The sequence below is a fragment of the Drosophila serrata genome, unplaced genomic scaffold (assembly GCF_035046125.1).
Source record: "Drosophila serrata isolate PLE 108 unplaced genomic scaffold, ASM3504612v1 contig_359, whole genome shotgun sequence".
Lineage (NCBI taxonomy): Eukaryota > Metazoa > Arthropoda > Insecta > Diptera > Drosophilidae > Drosophila > Drosophila serrata.
In genome coordinates this window covers 329,982-349,861 of record NW_028257257.1, presented here as the reverse complement: position 1 = coordinate 349,861, position 19,880 = coordinate 329,982, and the positions used below count along the sequence as shown (strand labels likewise).

Here is a 19,880-nt window from a genome sequence, read left to right as displayed (position 1 = left end):
AAATGTTAATGAGTTCTGTTAAGTTTGGTAAAAGGGAAAAGACTTTATAATAAATTAAATATGGCAAATATAAGCCGAAATTTGGTAAATACATGCAAGACATTTACGAGAGATAATTAAACTTATAATATTTAACTCTTCCGTAAACTTTTAGCAGCTATTTTATGCTGTTTCGAAGCGCATGCGCTGCGCCACTCAGAGCATAAGTTTGAGCAATACAGCAGTCAACATGTGCCATAAATATAAACCGCTTTTCCCTGCTGGCCCTGGTGCGTGTGGGTGCATTTGAGCTCTCCGTGCCTCGCTCTGCCATTACCACTCTCCGTTCTCCATGCTCCCGCTTCCGTTGTGGACACCTAGACGGCTCCAACGGCTCAGTACGGCAGCAAGCTTCAGCGGAAGTGGAACAACCCGAGCGGAAACAGACTCACGCGACAAACAAAAACGCTGCCTCGTCTCGCTCGAATATGGAAAAGTTCTCCCTCGACAAATACAAAACTGATAAACGCAACGGAGTTACGACGGAGTAAACTTTTTATGAATGGCAATGACTAATTGTAATTGCCCATCATCACTCTGTGTCTGAACCTGGCCGCTGGAGGAGGTGTTCTGCTCGCACCGCTTTTTCAATCTCACTCGGAATCGGTATCGGCTTTGGTGTCTCTGGCGCGGTGTCGGTGTCGTCGGTATCTCTGTATCTGGCGGAGTGATCCGCCGCCAGTAATTATGACTGCGTGAAGAAATCAATACGAAATACGAGGTGAAGATGGCCGGCAAGCCCATGAGTAGCAGCTGCCAGAGCATAGCCACGGCGGCTAGCAGTGCGGCCACCACGGCAGCGGCTGTATCCATCTCTGCCTCGAATGCCACCTCCGTGGGCTCCCTTATTGCCGCCGCCTGCCTGCAGCAGCAGCAGCAGCCGCATCAGCCAATGATGCACCAGCAGCATCACTCTTCCCAAGGCAATCCGCACTATCAGCCGTCTCATCAGTATGTCAATGGCACCGGCAGCCTGGGACGCCTCAAGTTTCACAAGAGCCTCGATGCCAGCGACGAGGAGATCGAGTATGCGCAGGTATGTACATATGTCCAAGGGGGCTTCAGGACACAACGATGCGCCTGGTATCCAAATGGTCGCCAGCCAAATGAATTGGATTGTGTCCCACACACTGAGTCATCATAATGCGACAAGGTCCTGCAGTGCTGGCTCAATTGAATTTGTCTTGCGGGTGGTGGATGATGGGAGCTGTGTTTGTGGGTGGTGGTTTATTGCTTGCCCCTCGAGTGGGCGGCCTCGGCGGTGGTGGTTTCCTCTTCGGTGCAGCCCCAGCTGTTTAACCTCCGGCGGGGTCGTTATGCATAGTTTACGCTTCGCCAGGCAACCTCAACGGCCGCCAACAACCGCCGTCGTCGATCAAGTGTTAATAATTCAATGCCCCTGCAAATAGTCATATATTGAAATGTATCATACGCCCAGCGAGCGCGGCGATGGGAGTGGATGAGTCCACCGAAAGGGCCTTGACTTTGGCACGGGCAATTACAAAAATTAACCAGTTGGCTTAATTTATGGGTCGATGAAAGCATGATAGGATTATTTCGAGTACTTGCTAGTGGCTGGAGGCATGTCTTTAGGTATTATTATTGTTTAGCAAGTCAGCAAACTAATTACTGCTACTTATAGTCGCTTTATTATTACTTAATATTATTAGGAAACGGAAAGTGTGTTTTTATTTTCTTATTCCTACAACTTGAGTAAAGTTGTTAACGAATAAGGAACTTAACTGGACTGTACACTAGCATTTATATGTACTAATTAGAAAGTTACATACTTAAGGGACTCACACTTTCCTTGTATTTAATTTCTTTTATAACTAAAGTTTGTGATTTTCCTGTCTGCATTTCTATTTGGAAACTCTTAACAATTTCATTTTAAATAACTACTGTATTTTTGGTACCAACATAATGCCACACAATTTGCGCTTCCCAGCCGATGGCATTATAGCCGCAGGAACTGAGGGTGGTCAAAAGCCTTTCAGCCCATTTATTACGCTTCGCACAATGAAGGCGTTAATGAAAGACCAGTAAGGTCTATTTCAGCATTTTATATTTTGTATCTGAGCTTCGTACATTTTATATTTTGTATTTTCTGAGCGTTTGCAGTTTGTCTCACTACAGTGGTATTTAGTTGAATAATTAACCATTTAAAATAATTAACGATTTAATGGCAAACTTGAATAATTAATATTCTATGTTAAATTTCGTCAATGGTATAACATTTTACCGGGTATTCAAGTACAGTCTAAATATCATATTTGAAGACAAATAAATAATACAATTATATATTTTCTTTTAATATGTTTTGAATTCCAGGCATGGTATCTCCTTTGATTAGAAATTGTAGAATTCAAATATACCCCAAAATTTATACATATTTTCCATTGAGAACTATTATTTTGTCCGCATCTGTACTTATCCAAGTCTATGCACAATTTGTTTGGTTTGCTTTTCCCGCTTTCCCGCAGCGAAAGTGTTGCCTGCCTGCTGGGGGGCTTCATCCTCATCCTGTATTCATAGAAATGTTTTCAATAAAAGCAGGAAGAGCAACGAGGACGAGGGAATGGCTTGGGCATGGGCTTGGCAAACATCATTTTGATGGTTTGAACCACACCTGCCGGCCATTCGGTGTGCCACATTCCGCAGACGTGTAAATACCCGGAAGTGCTAACTATAGTTTAGCATACAAGTCTTCACTTTCACCGCAAATCGGCACTACATCGTCTGCCCCTTTTATCCCTTTATTTCAGCTGTCCCGCTCCACCCACATCCTGGGGCGCTACAAGTCCGAGCGTTTCCTGGCGTCCAAACCGGACGAGGATCGACGGCGACGCACGATAATCGTGGAGAAAAAGAACGACTCGTATGGATTCACCCTGCAGAGCTATGGCATCCACTACAAGCGTGACGAGGAGCTGGAGATGATAACATATGTGGACTATGTGGAGTATGGTGGTCCGGCTTACAGGGCTGGGATGCGTGAGGGAGATGTCATTCTGTCCATTAATGGCAGCGACATGGAGAAGGCCGACCACAAGACCATCGTGGAGTTCATCAAGCAGTGTGACACCAGGATGCGGATGGTGGTGCTCTTCGAGGATTGCGTGAGGAAGGTAGAGTATCTGACAGTCTTATATTTGGTCAACTCCCTAACTCCAATTTCTTCCCCAGGTGGACCTCCACATGCGCTACATCCAGCTGCAGAGCATGCTGCAGCAAAAGATGAACGAGCTGGAGAGGGTGCATCTCCGGGAACGGGAGCTTTTGGAGGGCAAGTGGAAGACGCACAGCCTGCCGGCACGGAAGAAAGCCACCGCCAACACCTCGCCCAGCGACGGTGAAGGTGTTTCTCCAACGGAGGGTGGCGGCGGTGACACTGGCTTCTATCGTCCCGCCCTGTCCACCGAAGATGTGGCCAATATGGCGGCACGACAACAGGCAGCGTCCGTGGTGGGTGGACATCCCGGCATCATACCGCCGCCTGCTCAGTTCATGCTCACCTATCACTACCTGGATCCCACCTATCGGTATGTCCTGAGGCCCACTCACGGCAGCTCCGAGGACTATATCGATGGTCTGGGTCTTCAGCGGAGCAGTAGTGATCACCAGCCGCCAGGCCAGGCCAGTGGTCAGCAGCAGCGTTACATCCTGCAGCGAACCGAGTCAGTGGACACAAATACAATTAGTCAACCCACGGCCACGGCACCCACGCAGTACCACAGTACCACTGGCGGTGGATCGGTGAAGCCACCGGCTCCACCACCCCGCACTTGCGAGAAGCACAAGCCGCCGGCCAAGCCACCCAAGTCAGAGAAGGAAAAGTCCGCCGGAAAGCACTGCCATGTGGGGCATTCGTGCAATCCCTGCCTGGGTCATTTTCGCTGGAAATCAGCGGAGAAGTCGGCTCTGCCGGCACCCGACAATGTCAGCCTGGATGCCTACGATCTGGCCAGTCCCTGCTGCGATACTCATTGTGTGCCAACGCGGCGTCGTCATCGCCAGCACAAGGAGCACACGCACAAGCACAAGCACAGGGAAAGGGACCGAGAGCGGGTGGAGAGCAAGGAACAGAGGATCAGGCCCAAGTCCCAGTCGCATGCCTCACCGAATGCCAATGGATCTGGACACCACCATCACCATCATCATCATCATCACAGCCACGAGCAGCAGCAGCAGCAGCAGCAGCAACAGCAATCGCAGGCAGTGCCTCATCACCATCATTATGGTACGCACCAGGTACAAAATCCCTGCCAGGTGCAGTCCCAAACTGGGAGCACTCGCTCCCGGTACTTTGACTTGGCCTCCGGCCTGGCCAGTCACTGCAGCCTCCACTCCTGCACATCCAGTGAGTTCGCCCCGGGTGATTCCGCCTCCTACACAACATCCATTAGCACGGATACCTTGTTCTGGGATCCCAAAAGTGAGCCAGGTCAATCTCGGCAACCCTCCACGAAATCCAGGCAATCCTACGAGCAGCAAGTCCCTCAGCAGGGACAGCCGCATCAAGGACACCACCACCATCACCATCATCCGCAGCAGCAGCAGCAGCAGGGGAGTTATCATCAAGGCTACCATGTGGCCACTGCTCAAATGCAGCCCTCACAGATTTATCCCAACACCATAGCCTACATCCAGAAGCCCAAGTCCTGGGACAATCTGGCCACCAAGGCGGGCTACCACTTCAACTATGGCTACCTGGACACGGTGGCTGTGAAGCCGGCGGTCAAGATGCAGCTTCCCCAGCAGCGTCACTCGATGCCGCGAAGAAATCCCTATGGAAGATACTCCACGTACGGCGATGTGGAGAACTATGCACCGCCGCCCACCGAATTTGTGGGTGAGCTGACCACCACCACGACGACGACCATCACAGCCAAGTCCACGGAGGAGCTACTGGCTGCCTGCGACTGCCTGACGCCGCAGCAACAGGCTGCCATTAAGGCGGCCCAGTACCAGCTCAGCCAAAGCCAGAAGCTGACCCACCAGAACTCCTGCCAGATGGGCTACTATTCGCACCTGCCGCGCCCCACCACGGATGTGGGCACCTCCACCTCCACCACCACCACCACGACCAGTCAGCAGGTGCATGGCGGAGCAGGAGATGTTCAGACCGTGTCGGAGGCCACGCGGTTGTAGGTGACACTTGTCTAGGCCGGTAACAAGCCTAGATCTTAGCCAGGAACCGTCTTAAGAATAGGGGAGGATGCAGCTCCTATGGTTTAGGAGAGATCTTAAGGGGCTTCATAATTCAATGAGTATAAAGTTAAAAGGGTTTGGAAGTAAAATATTAGATTTTATTGGAAATATAAAGCTGAGAGTTATTTGAATTTTAATATTATCTAAATTTTTAATAAGGAAAATCTTCTTTAAAGTCGAATTTGTATAAAAATTAGTATATATCATATGAATTACATTATTAAAACAAATATTTAGTTTCAAATATTTAGAAAAGTGACGGAAATACTTAATGATTAAATTTAAAATTGATCATGTCAAGTTTTAAGATAAGTTATTTAAATATTCTGCAATTTTAACTCGAAAATCAAAATATATGTTTAATTTACGGCAATTTTAGAGCTCCTGGGAGACCAGGGAATAGAAGAAATTTAATTATATTAAATTTAACTTCCAGGTTTAGACTTTATACCCATTGAATCTATAAAGTAATCGATCTCCTCCAAAACAATTTACTTAGCTCAACTCCATTCGCGTCTCAAAACATCGAACATTACTTTCAAATGGTAAACCAAAGCCAAATTTTAAATATAAACAACATAGCTTAATTAATCAGGTATATATACCGTGAGTTTCATGCGTGTAAGGTAAATATTTAGCAAACCAGAAATCACATGACAATACACAACGTAAAATGAGCCCAAAATAGAAGTAACTTCTAAGAGTAGATGATTCCAAATTATTATTCATATATCCCTAAGTTCCAAATGAAAATTATTCTCGTAGCTACCTTGTACATAAGTGAAAATTGCGGTATATATACAACCTGATGCAACTAGAACGTACATCGGACGTAAGGATTTTTGGATTTATTGAAAGACTGAAAAAAAAAGCCACACGCATATTCCAAATGAATGAAAAATCTGGCGTCTTAAATAATAGTTAGGGGATTATACATATATATATCTGTATATGCCATATAATATGGTTACCTATCATGCAACACTAACTATTGTTTTACATGACGAATATACACAAACATAAGCGTATATAAATATATATATTTATGGTATACTGTATCCCAAAAACAATGTAATTTATTTCACTGTGATAGTGAAAGAGCAGGCACTTAAAACCGCAACAATTTTAGTCGCAATTTTATCAAGCAACAAACCAAAAACCAAATATTATTTAAAGCGCTTTTATGTAATGCAAAATGTAAATGTTATTGTACTTTATGTATTGCAATAAAACTAAAAAAAATGTGTTCATGTAGTGAAACCCATGCAAAAAAGTAGACCATGAAATAGTGAACTTATTTTTTGAGAAATCTATGAAAATCGGTGTTCTGATGAGTTAAAAAAAACTGCTAAAACCGGTTTAGTTTCACTTAAACGAACTCAAAAAGTTTTGGAGATTTTTGGAACGCCGAATCAGCTGTTTTAACTCAAAGGTGTCGCCGCCTACCGTTAGATTTATAAACTTTTCAACCCCTTTGGAGAGTTCTCCGTTCAAAATTTACTGTTGTAACGGATTTTCGGGCTATCAGCTGTTCAACCCCCGCAAATATTGCCAACTGTCAGTGCACGCCCCCTGGCGGCCATCGCCGGCACTATAGAACTGTCAAAGTGGCGAAAAAAATCAATACCAACCCCCAACCCTCCTCGTTAAAAATGTAAATGCGAAAAAATTCAATACTGTGCAGCCAAACGCGACGGTCGCAGCGTTCTCCACTCACAATTGCCGCTCCCCGCTTTAATCCCCCCGCACGTAACGCTCTCGAGATCCGTGTAAATCCCCCCAAGGATTGAGAAAGCGCCCAGTGATAATTGGAGAGAGAATGAGAATCCGCAATCCCCAGTGAAATTCGTGTGTGGGCAAATCGTTGCAAACCGGCAAAAGGAAAAGAAGAGTCCAAGCCTGTCTTCGAGTGAGTGAAAAGTGAAAACTGAGTGCTTGACGTGTAGATATTGGGGCACATATCCAGATATATAGAACCAGATCCTGGTCGAATCCGGCAAACATATGTCAAGTGCAAGGCGCCAGCAACAAAGCTAAGACGGCGGCGTCGACGTCTGCAGTGGAAGAGGTAGCAGAGGCAGAGGCAGAGACAGAGGCAGTGGCAGCAGCGACGGCAACAAAGACGGCTAATCTAATTGCAAGACGGCGGCAACAACAACTGCCTACAACGGCGACGTTGACGTCGGCAGCAGGAGCAGCAGCAGCAGCAGCGGCAGCGGCGGCGGTAGCGGCAGCAGCGGGCAGCGACTGCTAGCAGAGGCTGTGACTGCGACCAAGTTCGCTGTTTCCGTATCCGCTTCTGTTTCTGTTGTTGTTGTTTGTGGCAGCAGCAGCAGATACAACAATGATAAGGTGAGTTTTTATTTAGTTATAGATTATTATTAATACTAGTAGTGAAGAATTACTAAACAAAAATGTAACAAAGGATGCTCTTAAAGCGGAAGGACTTTACCAAAAGATTAATATGAATATGCAAAGGTTTTTCCCTATCATAAACTCATACCCAAAACATTGGTTTTACAAAAGACCTATTTCTTTTGTCTAAAAGCCATAGTTTGCTTACCAAATTTAAATGATTTGTAAGTCTAAAATGAGTACGTCCTTTATTTTATTCTGCCGAGATAAAAAGAAGACTTTTAACAGGGTAAAAAGAATAGAAAAAAATAGAAATTACATGCTGATAATTCAGGTGGTAAATCTATTCAGAAACTTATCAATATACTTTAAGTTTAATGGAATAAGATTCTCATACATAATTTAAGATATAAAACAACTAAATTGTTAACAAAATAAAACAAAAATATATATAAAAGGTTCAATAGCAGATTCCTTGCACTGTATTCCACAGGTCCCCATGTCCTTAAAAAGATTAAATAATATTTATTTACTGGCCATTCCAGAATTTTCAGCTAGTTATTCAAAATAAATATATTATTAATATCCCACTGACATATTTTGATAGAAAATTAAAAAATATAAACCGATAAAGCCCCATGTACCTTGAATGAATTTAATTTTCCTGCTTCTAGTATCCTTTTTCCTCTTTGTGTGTGTGTGTGTGGCTGTGCCGGCATGCTGTGTTGAAATACAAACATCCTTTTGGCAACTTCGGAGGGGGGGCGAGATCAATTTCGATAAATAGAAATTGCCAATTAAATGTGAAATGTAAATTGCCCCCGGGCGACAGTCGAACGAAGTTCACAACAGAAAAAAAAAATGTAAAAAAATGTCCTGAGGCCAAGGGAAAAGTTCCACGCTGGTCACTCGCATCCGGCTGGCTTTTTGGTCCTGGCAAAGTTTTTGTGCAGCAGCAGCCTCAGCCTCAGCCTCTGTGTGATGTCTGCAGCGAGATATGAGAATTGTAACTTTCGGACCGGAGCGGACTCTGTCTGGCTGTCTGTATCATTAGGGTAAAGTTGGCCCACTCAAGTAGTTGGTTTTTATATGTAAAAGTGTTGTGAAATTCTCGTCTTTTTTCACCATTAATTATGAAGGCTGAACTGTGCCAAAGTTTCGCAGGCAGGCAGAAGGAGCAGGAGCAGCGGCTGCTCAATTGTTAAACCGAAATTCATAAGTCCTAATGACTGGATGGTTACTGAAAGGGGAAAAGGACTTTTTGGGGGGGACAGACAACTTGAAGTTTGCTGCGGATGCGGACGTTGCATGTACGACAACATCATTATCAGCGTTGGCAGCAGCGTCAAAATGTCATTAAATGTGTAGCCTACAATGCCTTTGAAGGATTACACACCCAACCTCCAAACATACACACTCCACACACACACACATCCCACTCCTTGTTTGCCCACACACACTCCCACTTTCAGAAAGAAAAGGAGCGAAACGGAAAAAATGTGCAGCTTTGTCAAATAGCAAAGAGCGCGGAGTAGCAGCGAATAGTTGAGGCACTGACAGAAATTATAATTATAATGTTGAATAATAAGAGAAATTTCTAATTAACGAAAAATAATAAAGTATGTAAATACCTCGATGCTTTAAATATTATTTTGTGTTTCCTACTCAAAGAATTATAAATCTTTGTATATCCTAAATATGCCTTTGTTATCCTTTGATCTTAACTGTTCCATTGTAAGTTTATTTTCTATTCTCCAAGCCAGTCTTTCTATTTTAATTTAATTAGTAGTATTATAATATAAAAATTTGCAATGATCTGTTATTTTATTTATCCTAAATATGCCTTAATATACAAGAGAAGCTAGGCTGCTTTTGAAGTTAGTTTGCTAATTTTATACCCTTGCAGGGTATTATAATTTCAGTCTGAAGCTTGGAAGACCTTAAAGGAGTTATTACCGACCCTATAAATCATATATATTCTTGATCAGCATTAACAGCGGAATCGATCTAGCCATGTATTAAAGAAAAACAAATTTTTTAATTTTTTGTCAAACTTTTAAGTTAAAATTTTTGTCAAAAAAATGACAAAAATTTGAATTTTATAAAATTTCATTTTAAGTATGCATATTTATTAAACTTATAAAAATTAACATAGGACTGCTTTCCGAATGAAAATTAATGGCTTTTTGGCTGAATTATGAGTGTTTTAAGCTTTGATTTTCCCTAAAAATTGTCATATATAAATATCAATAATTAGCATTATTATATTAGCATTTTTATGCTTGTTTATGACCGATTTCCGAATCTTTCCTATAATTCGTATTTAAACTGCAAGGCTTAAGAATACTTTTCTTCCCGTAGTTCAAATCCTTTCATGCCTTAATCTATGTTAGATTTAAATTAAATTCAACTATTTTAAAGCACTTATTTTGATCTAGAAGGGGTATATATAATAACAAGTATTGAATTCTTCCTTGATTTTTAATAAATATACCAAGAGGATAAATATTTTTTAAATATTAATTACGAAATCCATGATAGTTTTGCTTGAAGGAATATATTTTTTATATTTTATTTATTTATTTGTTTTTTCTCTCTGTATTGCTGTTGTTCGTGTTGCAGTTGTTGCTGTTGTTGCAACAGTGCTGGCGGGCATTGAAAAACACACACACACACTCACACTCATAGAGGCACGCACTGGCAGTCAGTCAAAAAGGGAGCTGCTGCCCGTTTCCGCCTCCCCCTCGCTCCTCGTGGAAAGCTCACCGATGAGCGGCAAAGTGCGTTGCATACTCCCATTTTTTTTTTTGCACGCTTTGTTTGACTGGGATTGGGATTTTCCACCAACAGTTGTACTCGCTCTCGTAGCTTGTGTTTTATTTTATCCGTGTTCTTGTTGTTGCTGTTGTACATATTGTCACACACGCAACAACAACAACAACACGAGCAACAGGGCATACAACAAAAAAAAAGAAATGAAAATGGGGGAAGAACTTTTGCCGCGTTAACTATATGACTGACTTTGGCAAGGCGACAAAAATGTCCTTGAGAAAAGTCTACAAAGTGAAAAATGTTGTATTAATGTAGAAGATATTTAAAGTTGTTTTTAATATAAAAACAAAAAAACATACTTTATATACAGCCTTAAAAAACTCAATTTAAAACCTTATAGGTTTCTTATTGCAATACTTGTAAATTGAAAAGGAGCTCAGTGGTTTTCCTTTACTTTACAATTTCCCCTCCAGTTTTATAGTTTCCCTCCATATCATCCTTGACACTTTTGCTGGTGGCAGGACTCCATCCCGACATGGCCCTGTCTGCTCCGCTTAGTGTGGCAACTCTGAGGGGCAAAGCACTTTCTGAGGGAAGACCAACAGGACAGCGACGAGACAGCGGGAGGCAGGGGGAGAGGGTGTTAATGAGCAACATCGCAGTGGCAACGACTGTGCTTAGTATTTGTGTTTCTTCATTTCCGGCTTCCACATGTTGACATGCCGATGATGTTGGTTAACTTCTGTCGAGGATGATGGCGATGATGAAGTCAGCAGGAGCAGGAGCAGGAGCAGCAGCCAGTCTTTCATTCTCTGACTGAGTGACTGAGTGAGTGACTCAGCTTTGTTTTGCTTTCGCCACTCCACTCCACTCCACTAGCCGCTTGTTTGTTAACGCTGCGTATGCGTAATTTTCATATTATGTAATTTCAACGCGCTAAATGGAAGCTTAATTTGATTAGGGCGCCATAAATGTGTGTCCTACTGGCACTGTGTGTGCCCCAATCGACTTGTTGGTTGGCCGCTCGCCGAGGTGACGCATATTTGACGCAGTTTCCCAGCAGCACTTTTCCGACCTAGCCAAAAAAAAAGGGAAACTATATTTACACGCATCGCTCAGTTACCATCTTCTGTCCCCAGATGCCATTTCACCGAACACTGAGAGAAAGTATAGCTAGTTTTGTTCATATAATTTCATATAAGTCCCTGTTAATATTTTATTTTATAATAGCATTTTTAGCATTCCCGATTTAATTTTGTATTTAAATCATCCTTTATATACTTGGTTCTATGTATATATTTTCTTTCTCTGTATTGAACTACTGGCTTCTGGCTTCTGGCTGCTGCCTGATGAGCTCATATTGAAAGTTTTTGTACTCTGTGGGGCGACCTAGTTTGGCCAAAGCCAAATCAATGTGGCCGCTGCGGCGCCATTTGCACTGCCGACCCTTTTGTGCATTTACTCTGTTTTCCGCTCTGCCCTGCTCGACATTTTCCGGGTTTTTCCTCGTTCGGTGGCCCCCGTGTGTGTGTGGTTTCTGTTTCTTTCTTTTTTTCTGTGCAAACAATTTCGCCCGGTCGCCTGGTCGGGCGTTATTAATTGAGCTTTTGATGCATTGCCCAGTATAACGATTGTCTCATCCCATTTCATCTCTCTCATCCGTGGATCCTGGGCCATCTCATCCATCTGTCCGTTTGCACTTAAAAGGCTACATAATTGTTTTTACCAAATTGAAATTTTAATTGAATTCGTATTGGTATCGCGACCGAGCATTCCGCCTTTAAATTCGCTTAGAAAAGTAAACATAATTGCAAAATTTCAGTTCTTGTTTCGGCAACATTAAAATTAAATATTTAATATGGAAAAAAAGCCGCATAGGCATTTCATTTTATTGTGAGCAAAGCTACGGCATCAGCATCAAACCCATTGACATCATCATCGTCATTATGCACATTATCCATATTATCCACATCGACAATGGCTCAACGAGCGGCTGAATGAATCTCAAGTGGGCAGTCATCGGAGGCTCCTCCGTCTCCTCCTCTTTCATTTACAATAGATACGTGCAGCGATAGATGGATAGATAGATAGATATTTGGATGGGTAGATACATATCGGGAACATGGCTTATATTCAGTTTGTTTTAGGGGTGAAATATCTCACCCAGTTTTAAAAATAACTAACGATTAACATACTTTTCAAATCACTTTTACTTTTCAAGATTTTCAAGTCAATTTCCTGTCTCATACAACTATCCCTACCAGTTCCCTAATAATTTAATTTCAAATGAAATCAAATAGATAGATATTTGGATGGGTAGATACATATCGGGAACATGGCTTATATTCAGTTTGTTTGAGAGGAGAAATATCTCACCCAGTTTTAAAAATAACTAATGACTAACAACTTTTCAAATCACGTTTACTTTTCAAGATTTTCAAGTCAATTTCCTGGCTCATAGATTAATAACTTTTTAATTTTCCCTACGAGCTCCCTAATAATTAAATTTCAAATCAAATAGAGAGATATTTGGATGGGTAGATACATATCCGGAACATGGTTGGCTTATATTCAGTTTGTTTGAGGGGTGAAATATCTCACCCAGTTTTAAAAGGAACTAATGATTAGTAAACTTATCAAATCACTTTCACTTTTCAAGATATTCAAGTCAATTTTCTGGCTCACAACTTTCCCTTCGAGTTTCCTAATAATTCCATTTCATAATCTCAATTTTTACAGCAGATCCGATTCGCAGACATAACACATTGCGGCGGCGGTTGAGAAGAACGGCATGGTGAAAATGGAATCCACGGAAGAACAGGATCGAAAGCTAGTTTTGGAGTTCTGCCACCTGCTCGAGAAGTCCAAGCAGCTCTTCAACGGGCTGAGGTGAGTCGGTCTCAACAAATCGCAATATTGTTGCAACTAATTAAGGTTAGTGTCAATCACAGGGATCTGCCGCAGTATGGCCATCGGCAGTGGCAAGCTTACTTTGGTCGCACCTTCGATGTTTACACCAAATTGTGGAAGTTCCAGCAGCAACATCGCATGGTGCTCGACTCCAAGTATGGCCTAAAGCGATGGCAGATCGGCGAAATAGCGAGCAAAATTGGCCAGCTCTATTATCACTATTAGTGAGTATATGAGAAAAGCATATGCCATATGGTATCGAAATGATTAATTTTCCCTTCGTTTCATTAGCTTAAGAACCAGCGAAACGAACTACCTGAATGAGGCGTATCAGTTCTATGCGGCCATCCGGGGACGGGCCTACTACTCGCGGGCGGCTAAGGAGGATCGGCCTGATTTGATGGTGAAAAAGCTGCGATACTATGCCCGATTCATTGTCGTCTGCCTGCTGCTCAAGAAGATGAAGCTGGTGCGCGAGCTGGTCACCGAGCTGGAGAAGCAAATACAGGAGTACACCAACACGTAACTAATTAGTTAGCCCCACTTATGTATTCCGTATTAATCCCCAGATTTCCCCGCAGTTACGAGCCGGAGGATCATTTGGAGTGGTCACTGGTGCTGGAGGAGATCAAGGGCTTCATCAAGGCTGAGGCGGCGGTGGCCGTCCTCCATGCCGACTCCAATCCCATCATACTGTCGCACAGGTGAGTCGTTGGCACAGCTTCCAGCCGTACTCGCGTATTTAGCCCGTGCTTTCGTCGGCGGAGGAGGAGTTTGGACAGCTGGTGGGGTGCTGGTGCTGGGCAGTGGTAAGGCCAATAGCCTCTCTCTCTGTCCGCATATGTCTACGTACGATCAGGGGTGTTAAAGAAAGAGAAACTGTAAAAAACTGATAAAGTGTTCAAAAACTATGCTAGAAAATATTACATTTTAAAAAAATGCAAAGAAATATTCAAGCATACTTTTAAACACTCTTTTTTTAGGTGATTTCAGTTTAACTTTATCTTTGGCAACCCCTATCTATATAAATGTATATGCCCTGTTCTGTTTGCGTAGGTATACGAGTTTTGCTTGAGTTCCGTTGCCGTTGATTATGTTTATTTGTTGTGCTTATCACAGAAGACTTGAAACACCAAAGAAACACTCACTGTTGTCATTTTGTCATGCACTTTTACCCATAATCTCTGTCCCAAAACACCCACAAAATCCAACCACAAAACGAGTTGGGCCAAAGAAACTTACAATTTATATACTTTACTACAAATTACTAGAATTATTTTTTAATATTAGTCAGAACCTTGCGTGGAATCTTCCGAATGGAATTAATTAACTTTTTTGATAAAAAAAATATAATACATACAAAAAAATATTACTTACCCTGCAAGGTATTATTTACTTTCAGTCAGGAGCTATAAACGCAGTGAAGGAGTCATTTCCGACCCTATAAACCATATATATTTTTGATCAGCACGATCAGGGGAATCTTTCTAGGCATCTGGGAAAGAAAAAAAATTTTGATAATTTTTTTTCAACATTTTGGAACACTTTTTTACATTGTTGACATTTTGAAAAATTGACAAAAATTTAAAATTTTTAAGCATTAAATTTAGGTATGCAAATTTATTAACCTAATAAAAACTAGAACAGAACAGCTTTCCGAATCGGAATTAATAAATTTTTGGCATAGTTGTGAGATTTTTTAAATTTGCTTTGTCAAAAAATTGCAAACTGCAGGGATATATAAGCTTATGATTCATGAGGTTAGTTTCCTTTGTTATTAAATTTATTCAATCTTTTAAAAAGTTTCAATGACCCAACTCGACATTTACACACCACAAAAAGTTATCATTTCATTATCATTTAAATTCCCCGATCCCACCAAGACACCCGACACCCTGACACCCGAACCCTTGTCACCTCATTAGTGCGCCACATTCTCAATTCTTCTGTGAAAGCACGGGCCCCGCCATTCGCCGGAGGACGAGTGCGACTACCTCGACTGATGTGTCCAGTGGTTCCGGTTCTAGGTTGTCGCCGCTAACGACCCCGCCCTGCGAGCGCTCGCCGCACATGACGCTCAGCCTGCAGGAGATCCTGATCGTGGGCTCCGCCTGCGAGCAGGCCAAGTTCTCTGAACTGACCATGGACATGTTCCGGATGCTGCAGACGCTGGAGCGTGAGCCCACGGAATCGGCCACGAATCCCTTGAGTATGGCTCATGGCCTGCATGGCCACGATGCGAGTCCGGCGGCCAGCCGGATACCGCCGTATGGAGTGCCCGGTTCCAAGGGCTACATGGAGAATGGCCGTCACTTTCGAGACAATCCCCACAAGTATCTGCTGTACAAGCCATCGATAAGTCAGCTGCTGGTGTTCCTGGCCAGCGGCTTCAAGGAGCTGCCGCTGGGCGGTGCCCTGCTTCTGTATATGTCGGCCGACGGTTGCTTCTCCACCACCAAACATCCCGAGGATTGTGAGTAACATGTCGTATTAGTATCCATCTTTATCCTTGAATTTATATTCCTTTCAGTTGGTTACGAGCTGGGCGGCCTGGCCACCAGCGTGAAGCGGGACAGCGTGGACGGCGGCGGACTATCGTGCCGCGGGAAATCGTACAAGGAGAATCACTGCCTATATCCCGGCGATCTATATCCTTTCACACGCCGGCCCATGTTCATCATCATCGATTCGGACAACTCGTTTGTCTTTCAGCACATACCGCGCTACTTTGGCCAGCCGCTGGTGGTGCTCATGTCGCCCCAGGATGTGCCTCCCGCTTTCCAGGGTGAGATTATCCTTTTACCTTATAGCTTATAGAACAGGAGATTAATTAAAGTTTTTCTGGGAAATTGCAGCTGATGTCCAGCATCATGGGTCGCTGTTCACATTGTTCCTGCACTCCCCGCTCACTGCCCTCTGCTACATCTGCAATGTCGGCGACGTGCCCATCCATCACTGGGAACGCTGCCAGACCTATGTGGATCGCTTCATCACGGAAGCCTCGCGCCTGGTCACCCGGTGTCGCATCGATGAGATCGAGCAGGGCATAGGATTTATAGGTGAGTCTTGGAGTCCATTACACGGGAATCTCTGATGGTATCATTCTATTTTCTTCAGACTCCTCCTATGTCCAGTTCTTTGGCGACGACTTCCTGCGCACCCTGATCCTCCGCTTCGTCTTCTGTGATGTGGTCCTGCGCCTGCACCGCGGCTTCCGGGGGCGACACATGAGGCCGCGCTGTGAACCACCACTGCCGGCCAACGAGCTGCTGGAGCATCCGTCGCTGTCGCACATCATCTTTCAGCTGGCCTCCGCCTTGGATGTGCGGGGTCACTTCTCGGAGGGACCGGAGTGCGACTGATGACTTTTTGTGGCCATTGTCCTGGTCCTGATCGTGGTGGCAGTGACGCTAACTGTCTGTTTGCGGCAGCACCTGTACCAGGTGATCATTAGCTGGTGCTGCCTCGAAAGGTGGATGCTTTCGCTGTACAATATATTTCCGCTGGGCTGGGCCTGAGATGGGCGTCCATGGGTTTCCTTTCCTTTTTTGGCAGTCTCCCAGCTGCCGGCATAATTCTTTTTAATAACGTAAACGCAACGTAACTGCATTATAATACGAATATAAATATATAAATACGAGCATAATTTAATATATATATTATATATAAAGTATGCATATACATATATGGATAAAGGTAAATTAATCAAGTAGCTAGTTTTCTTATATAGTGCGTCGCGCAATGGAAATGGTCCAATGTTAGTTGCTTAGCATATACATAATTAAAGATAACGACATAAGCATACGTGAAGTTAATGATATTCAGCCGATATCGGTATATATGTAGATATCGCAGCAGCAACAAGAACAGCAACCACAAAACATGTCAGAAGGAAACCTAAACGATAACTGCCAAAAACAAGATGAAAAACGAACGAAATCGAACCGGAAGTTAAAGGGAGGCGATCGATGATTTTTTGTATCGGGTCTCTAGGATCTGGGATCGCCTGATCGATCGGTAAAAAGAAAATACTTAAATGCCTAGGTAACTTTTTGTCATACGCAGCGGAAAACATTTTAGCTTTTATACAATCGATATGGAGGAAATTGAAACCGAAAACGAAACCTAAACCTAAACGATGTGAAGTTACGAGAACACGACACACTATATAAGAAAGGGAATGCGTGTTTTATGCATTGTACGCGGCGCTCATAACAAATTTAAATTACGAAAACCAGAATATTATTGTACGTATGTAATATTGCATATATGTATGTATGTATTATGATTACAAGATGACTGAAAGTTACTGTTTCAACAAAGGAAAAACGAAAAACACATTATATTAAACACAAAGACAAGAGCAAGAGGAAAGCAAAGTTTAGCAAAAGTAATAAATAATAATAATAACTTATACATAAAGCCCTAGTTAAGTGAGACATGGAAAATATACAAAATATATTTTGCGTATGTTAAAAAAGAAATAAAAAAGAATATATATAAAACAAAATCCCAACCAACATTTTATACGAACGAAAAGAAAGCATACAAAATTTACACTTCTTCAAGCTAAGGAAAATGAAAATCTGTTCTTGAATCATTTATGTATTTCCAAAATGCCGCTAAATTCCATTTCGGTTTTCGGAACAGGAAACAAATGATAAATAACATTTATAATAACATAACATTATAGTTACAAGTCACACACACACACGAAACTCTATGGATTTATAGGCAAATGATAAACGCAATATTGAAAGTTACCAAATTATATATATATATATATTATATATATATATGAAGCATATATATTTCAATATGAAAATAAACTAGTTGAACGCATAGTAAATTACTTGATCATTTTTACAAGCAAACGGAAATAAAGCAAAAAAGAAAACTAAACAAAAAGAAGAGAAGAACAATTTAACAATTACTTTACATCTATTATTTACTTCGGATAATATGTGCATTTTTTATATATTTAAACGAAAGATAACGAACAAATTTTACGCTAGTTACAAACAAATTTTTCTGAAGTCTTCAAGCAGCCGTAAAAAAAGAAAAGCAAAACGAAAAAACCAAAAGCAAAACGATAAGAAAACTAATTTATTCAGCCAAGTTTCTTAACAACTTATTCGCTTTGTTAAACTAACAAATTGTATAGCTTTTTCAGAATTTCGTTAACACTTTTTTGTACATATAGGACAAATACTAAAAGAATCGTTGAAAGAACCAAAGTATATCTCACTCACACTCATTGTATCATTTCCATTTAGGTTTTTGTACATTTTGAGAACTGCATTTATGAGAAATAGCGACGAGCATTAAGTGAAGGAGCAACAATTGCAAATAATCAGCAACATTAACCACACACACACACACATCAACACAAATACACACGTAAACAAAGCCCACAAAACGAAAACATGTAAAACATTATCATAAACATAAAATTGTTTAAACGACATGCAACACCGTCAATCACAAAATAACATACAATACATAAAGAAATGATAACAAATTTAGCAAAGCCACAAGAGAATATTATGAGAATCGAACCGAAGAGAACGGAGAACGGATAAGGAGGCAGTGTATGGAAGTTTGTATGAAGTAATAAGAATAAAGCACACGTTTGAAAAGATATCCTTCCTTTTAATGTGGTTCCTTGCCATGCCTCCTACATTCTAAGCATGTTTACCTCTATCCACTTAAGAAAATGGCTAACCCTTGTGGAAACATCTGGCACTTTGATCATACAACCCATATCGTAACCATGCGAAATAACTCCCACCAAGGTCCTGGATCCATCGGCCAGGACGAGCGGTCCACCGGAGTCGCCTTGACATGGCAGACCCACCTTGGAATCAATGCATACATATGAGCTGTATATATCCTTCCTCTTTCCAGTGCCATTGAGCCCTTTGGTCCACTGCCTCTGGCACTCCTTGTTCGAGATTATGGTCACATTGAGGTACTGAAGGAACCGACTGGGTCCAAGGGTGTTGGTCACACCCCATCCCGTGACGACCGCCGGGCGACCTGTGTACTTTCTCATCGAGTTCTTTGGCAACTTGACGGGTTGTCGAAACCTATTGAACTTGAGCATCCTTGGCAACTTGATCAGCCCCAAATCGTTTTCCACAGTCTGACGATTGAAATTCTCATGGACGCGGGTATTGCTGGCCTTAACTGTGATCGCTTTCTCATCTCCCGGAGGATCTAAGCTGCCCACTTGAACAAGGACCTTGGAGCTGAGAGAAAGAAAGTTGAGTAAATATATCTGACAAGACTCGCTCACACTTACAGCTTAGCCTTTGGTTCTTGCAGGCAATGTGCAGCCGTCAATATGAAAAACTCGTTGAGGATAGCGCCTCCGCAGAGACTAGGTTCATTCATGAATTCTTTGAAAAAGGAGAGCAGCCCCACCTGATAGGGAAACTGATTCACCTTGGCCTTAGTGCCGTTCATAATCCGTAGTGAACCAATTTCTTGGCCATAGCCAAGACCAACTTGAAGGAACAGTACCAACTGAAGGATCATTTCAACTGATTCAGAGTCTAGGCCATCGTTTGCATCTTATATATGCCGGGGAT

At 42.3% G+C, this 19,880-nt stretch overlaps 3 protein-coding genes and 1 long non-coding RNA gene across 22 annotated transcripts in view; 2 read left to right on the top strand and 2 right to left on the bottom strand.

Annotated features, from left to right (window-relative positions):
* LOC147642774 (uncharacterized) overlaps positions 1 to 14,774 on the bottom strand; it is a 40,592-nt gene extending 25,818 nt beyond the window's left edge. The window contains exon 1 of the long non-coding RNA XR_015272960.1: positions 14,665 to 14,774. This is a non-coding gene — a long non-coding RNA (uncharacterized LOC147642774). The remainder of the gene's footprint in view (positions 1 to 14,664) is intronic.
* Positions 245 to 6,317, top strand: ssp6 (PDZ domain-containing short spindle 6). Of its 2 annotated transcripts, none has more exons than XM_020953338.2 (3): positions 245 to 1,075; positions 2,805 to 3,167; positions 3,226 to 6,317. In XM_020953338.2, exons 1-3 carry the CDS (start codon positions 767 to 769, stop codon positions 5,188 to 5,190), a joined length of 2,637 nt encoding a protein of 878 aa, XP_020808997.2. In that variant the 5' UTR covers positions 245 to 766; the 3' UTR covers positions 5,191 to 6,317. The 2 variants fall into 2 exon arrangements, with proteins under 2 accessions (XP_020808997.2, XP_086694819.1); XM_086838693.1 differs by lacking the exon at positions 245 to 1,075 and adding an exon at positions 2,031 to 2,081.
* Positions 6,808 to 18,928, top strand: LOC110184721 (protein SCAI). 18 transcript variants are annotated; one of them, XM_086838707.1, is made up of 10 exons: positions 6,808 to 7,159; positions 7,217 to 7,602; positions 13,117 to 13,266; positions 13,329 to 13,511; positions 13,579 to 13,809; positions 13,869 to 13,991; positions 15,315 to 15,760; positions 15,818 to 16,072; positions 16,143 to 16,346; positions 16,405 to 18,928. In XM_086838707.1, exons 3-10 carry the CDS (start codon positions 13,169 to 13,171, stop codon positions 16,647 to 16,649), a joined length of 1,785 nt encoding a protein of 594 aa, XP_086694833.1. In that variant the 5' UTR covers positions 6,808 to 7,159; positions 7,217 to 7,602; positions 13,117 to 13,168; the 3' UTR covers positions 16,650 to 18,928. The 18 variants fall into 18 exon arrangements, with proteins under 18 accessions (XP_086694833.1, XP_086694825.1, XP_086694835.1 ...); XM_086838709.1 differs by having other exon boundaries at positions 6,838 to 7,159; positions 13,120 to 13,266; XM_086838703.1 differs by having other exon boundaries at positions 6,838 to 7,159; positions 13,579 to 13,797; positions 13,857 to 13,991; positions 15,300 to 15,760.
* On the bottom strand, positions 18,919 to 19,847 carry LOC110184751 (chymotrypsin-2). The gene is made up of 2 exons (XM_020953381.2): positions 19,592 to 19,847; positions 18,919 to 19,538 (listed from the first exon to the last, which is right to left on the bottom strand). Exons 1-2 carry the CDS (start codon positions 19,825 to 19,827, stop codon positions 18,965 to 18,967), a joined length of 810 nt encoding a protein of 269 aa, XP_020809040.2. The 5' UTR covers positions 19,828 to 19,847; the 3' UTR covers positions 18,919 to 18,964.
* Positions 19,848 to 19,880: the final 33 nt, after the last annotated feature.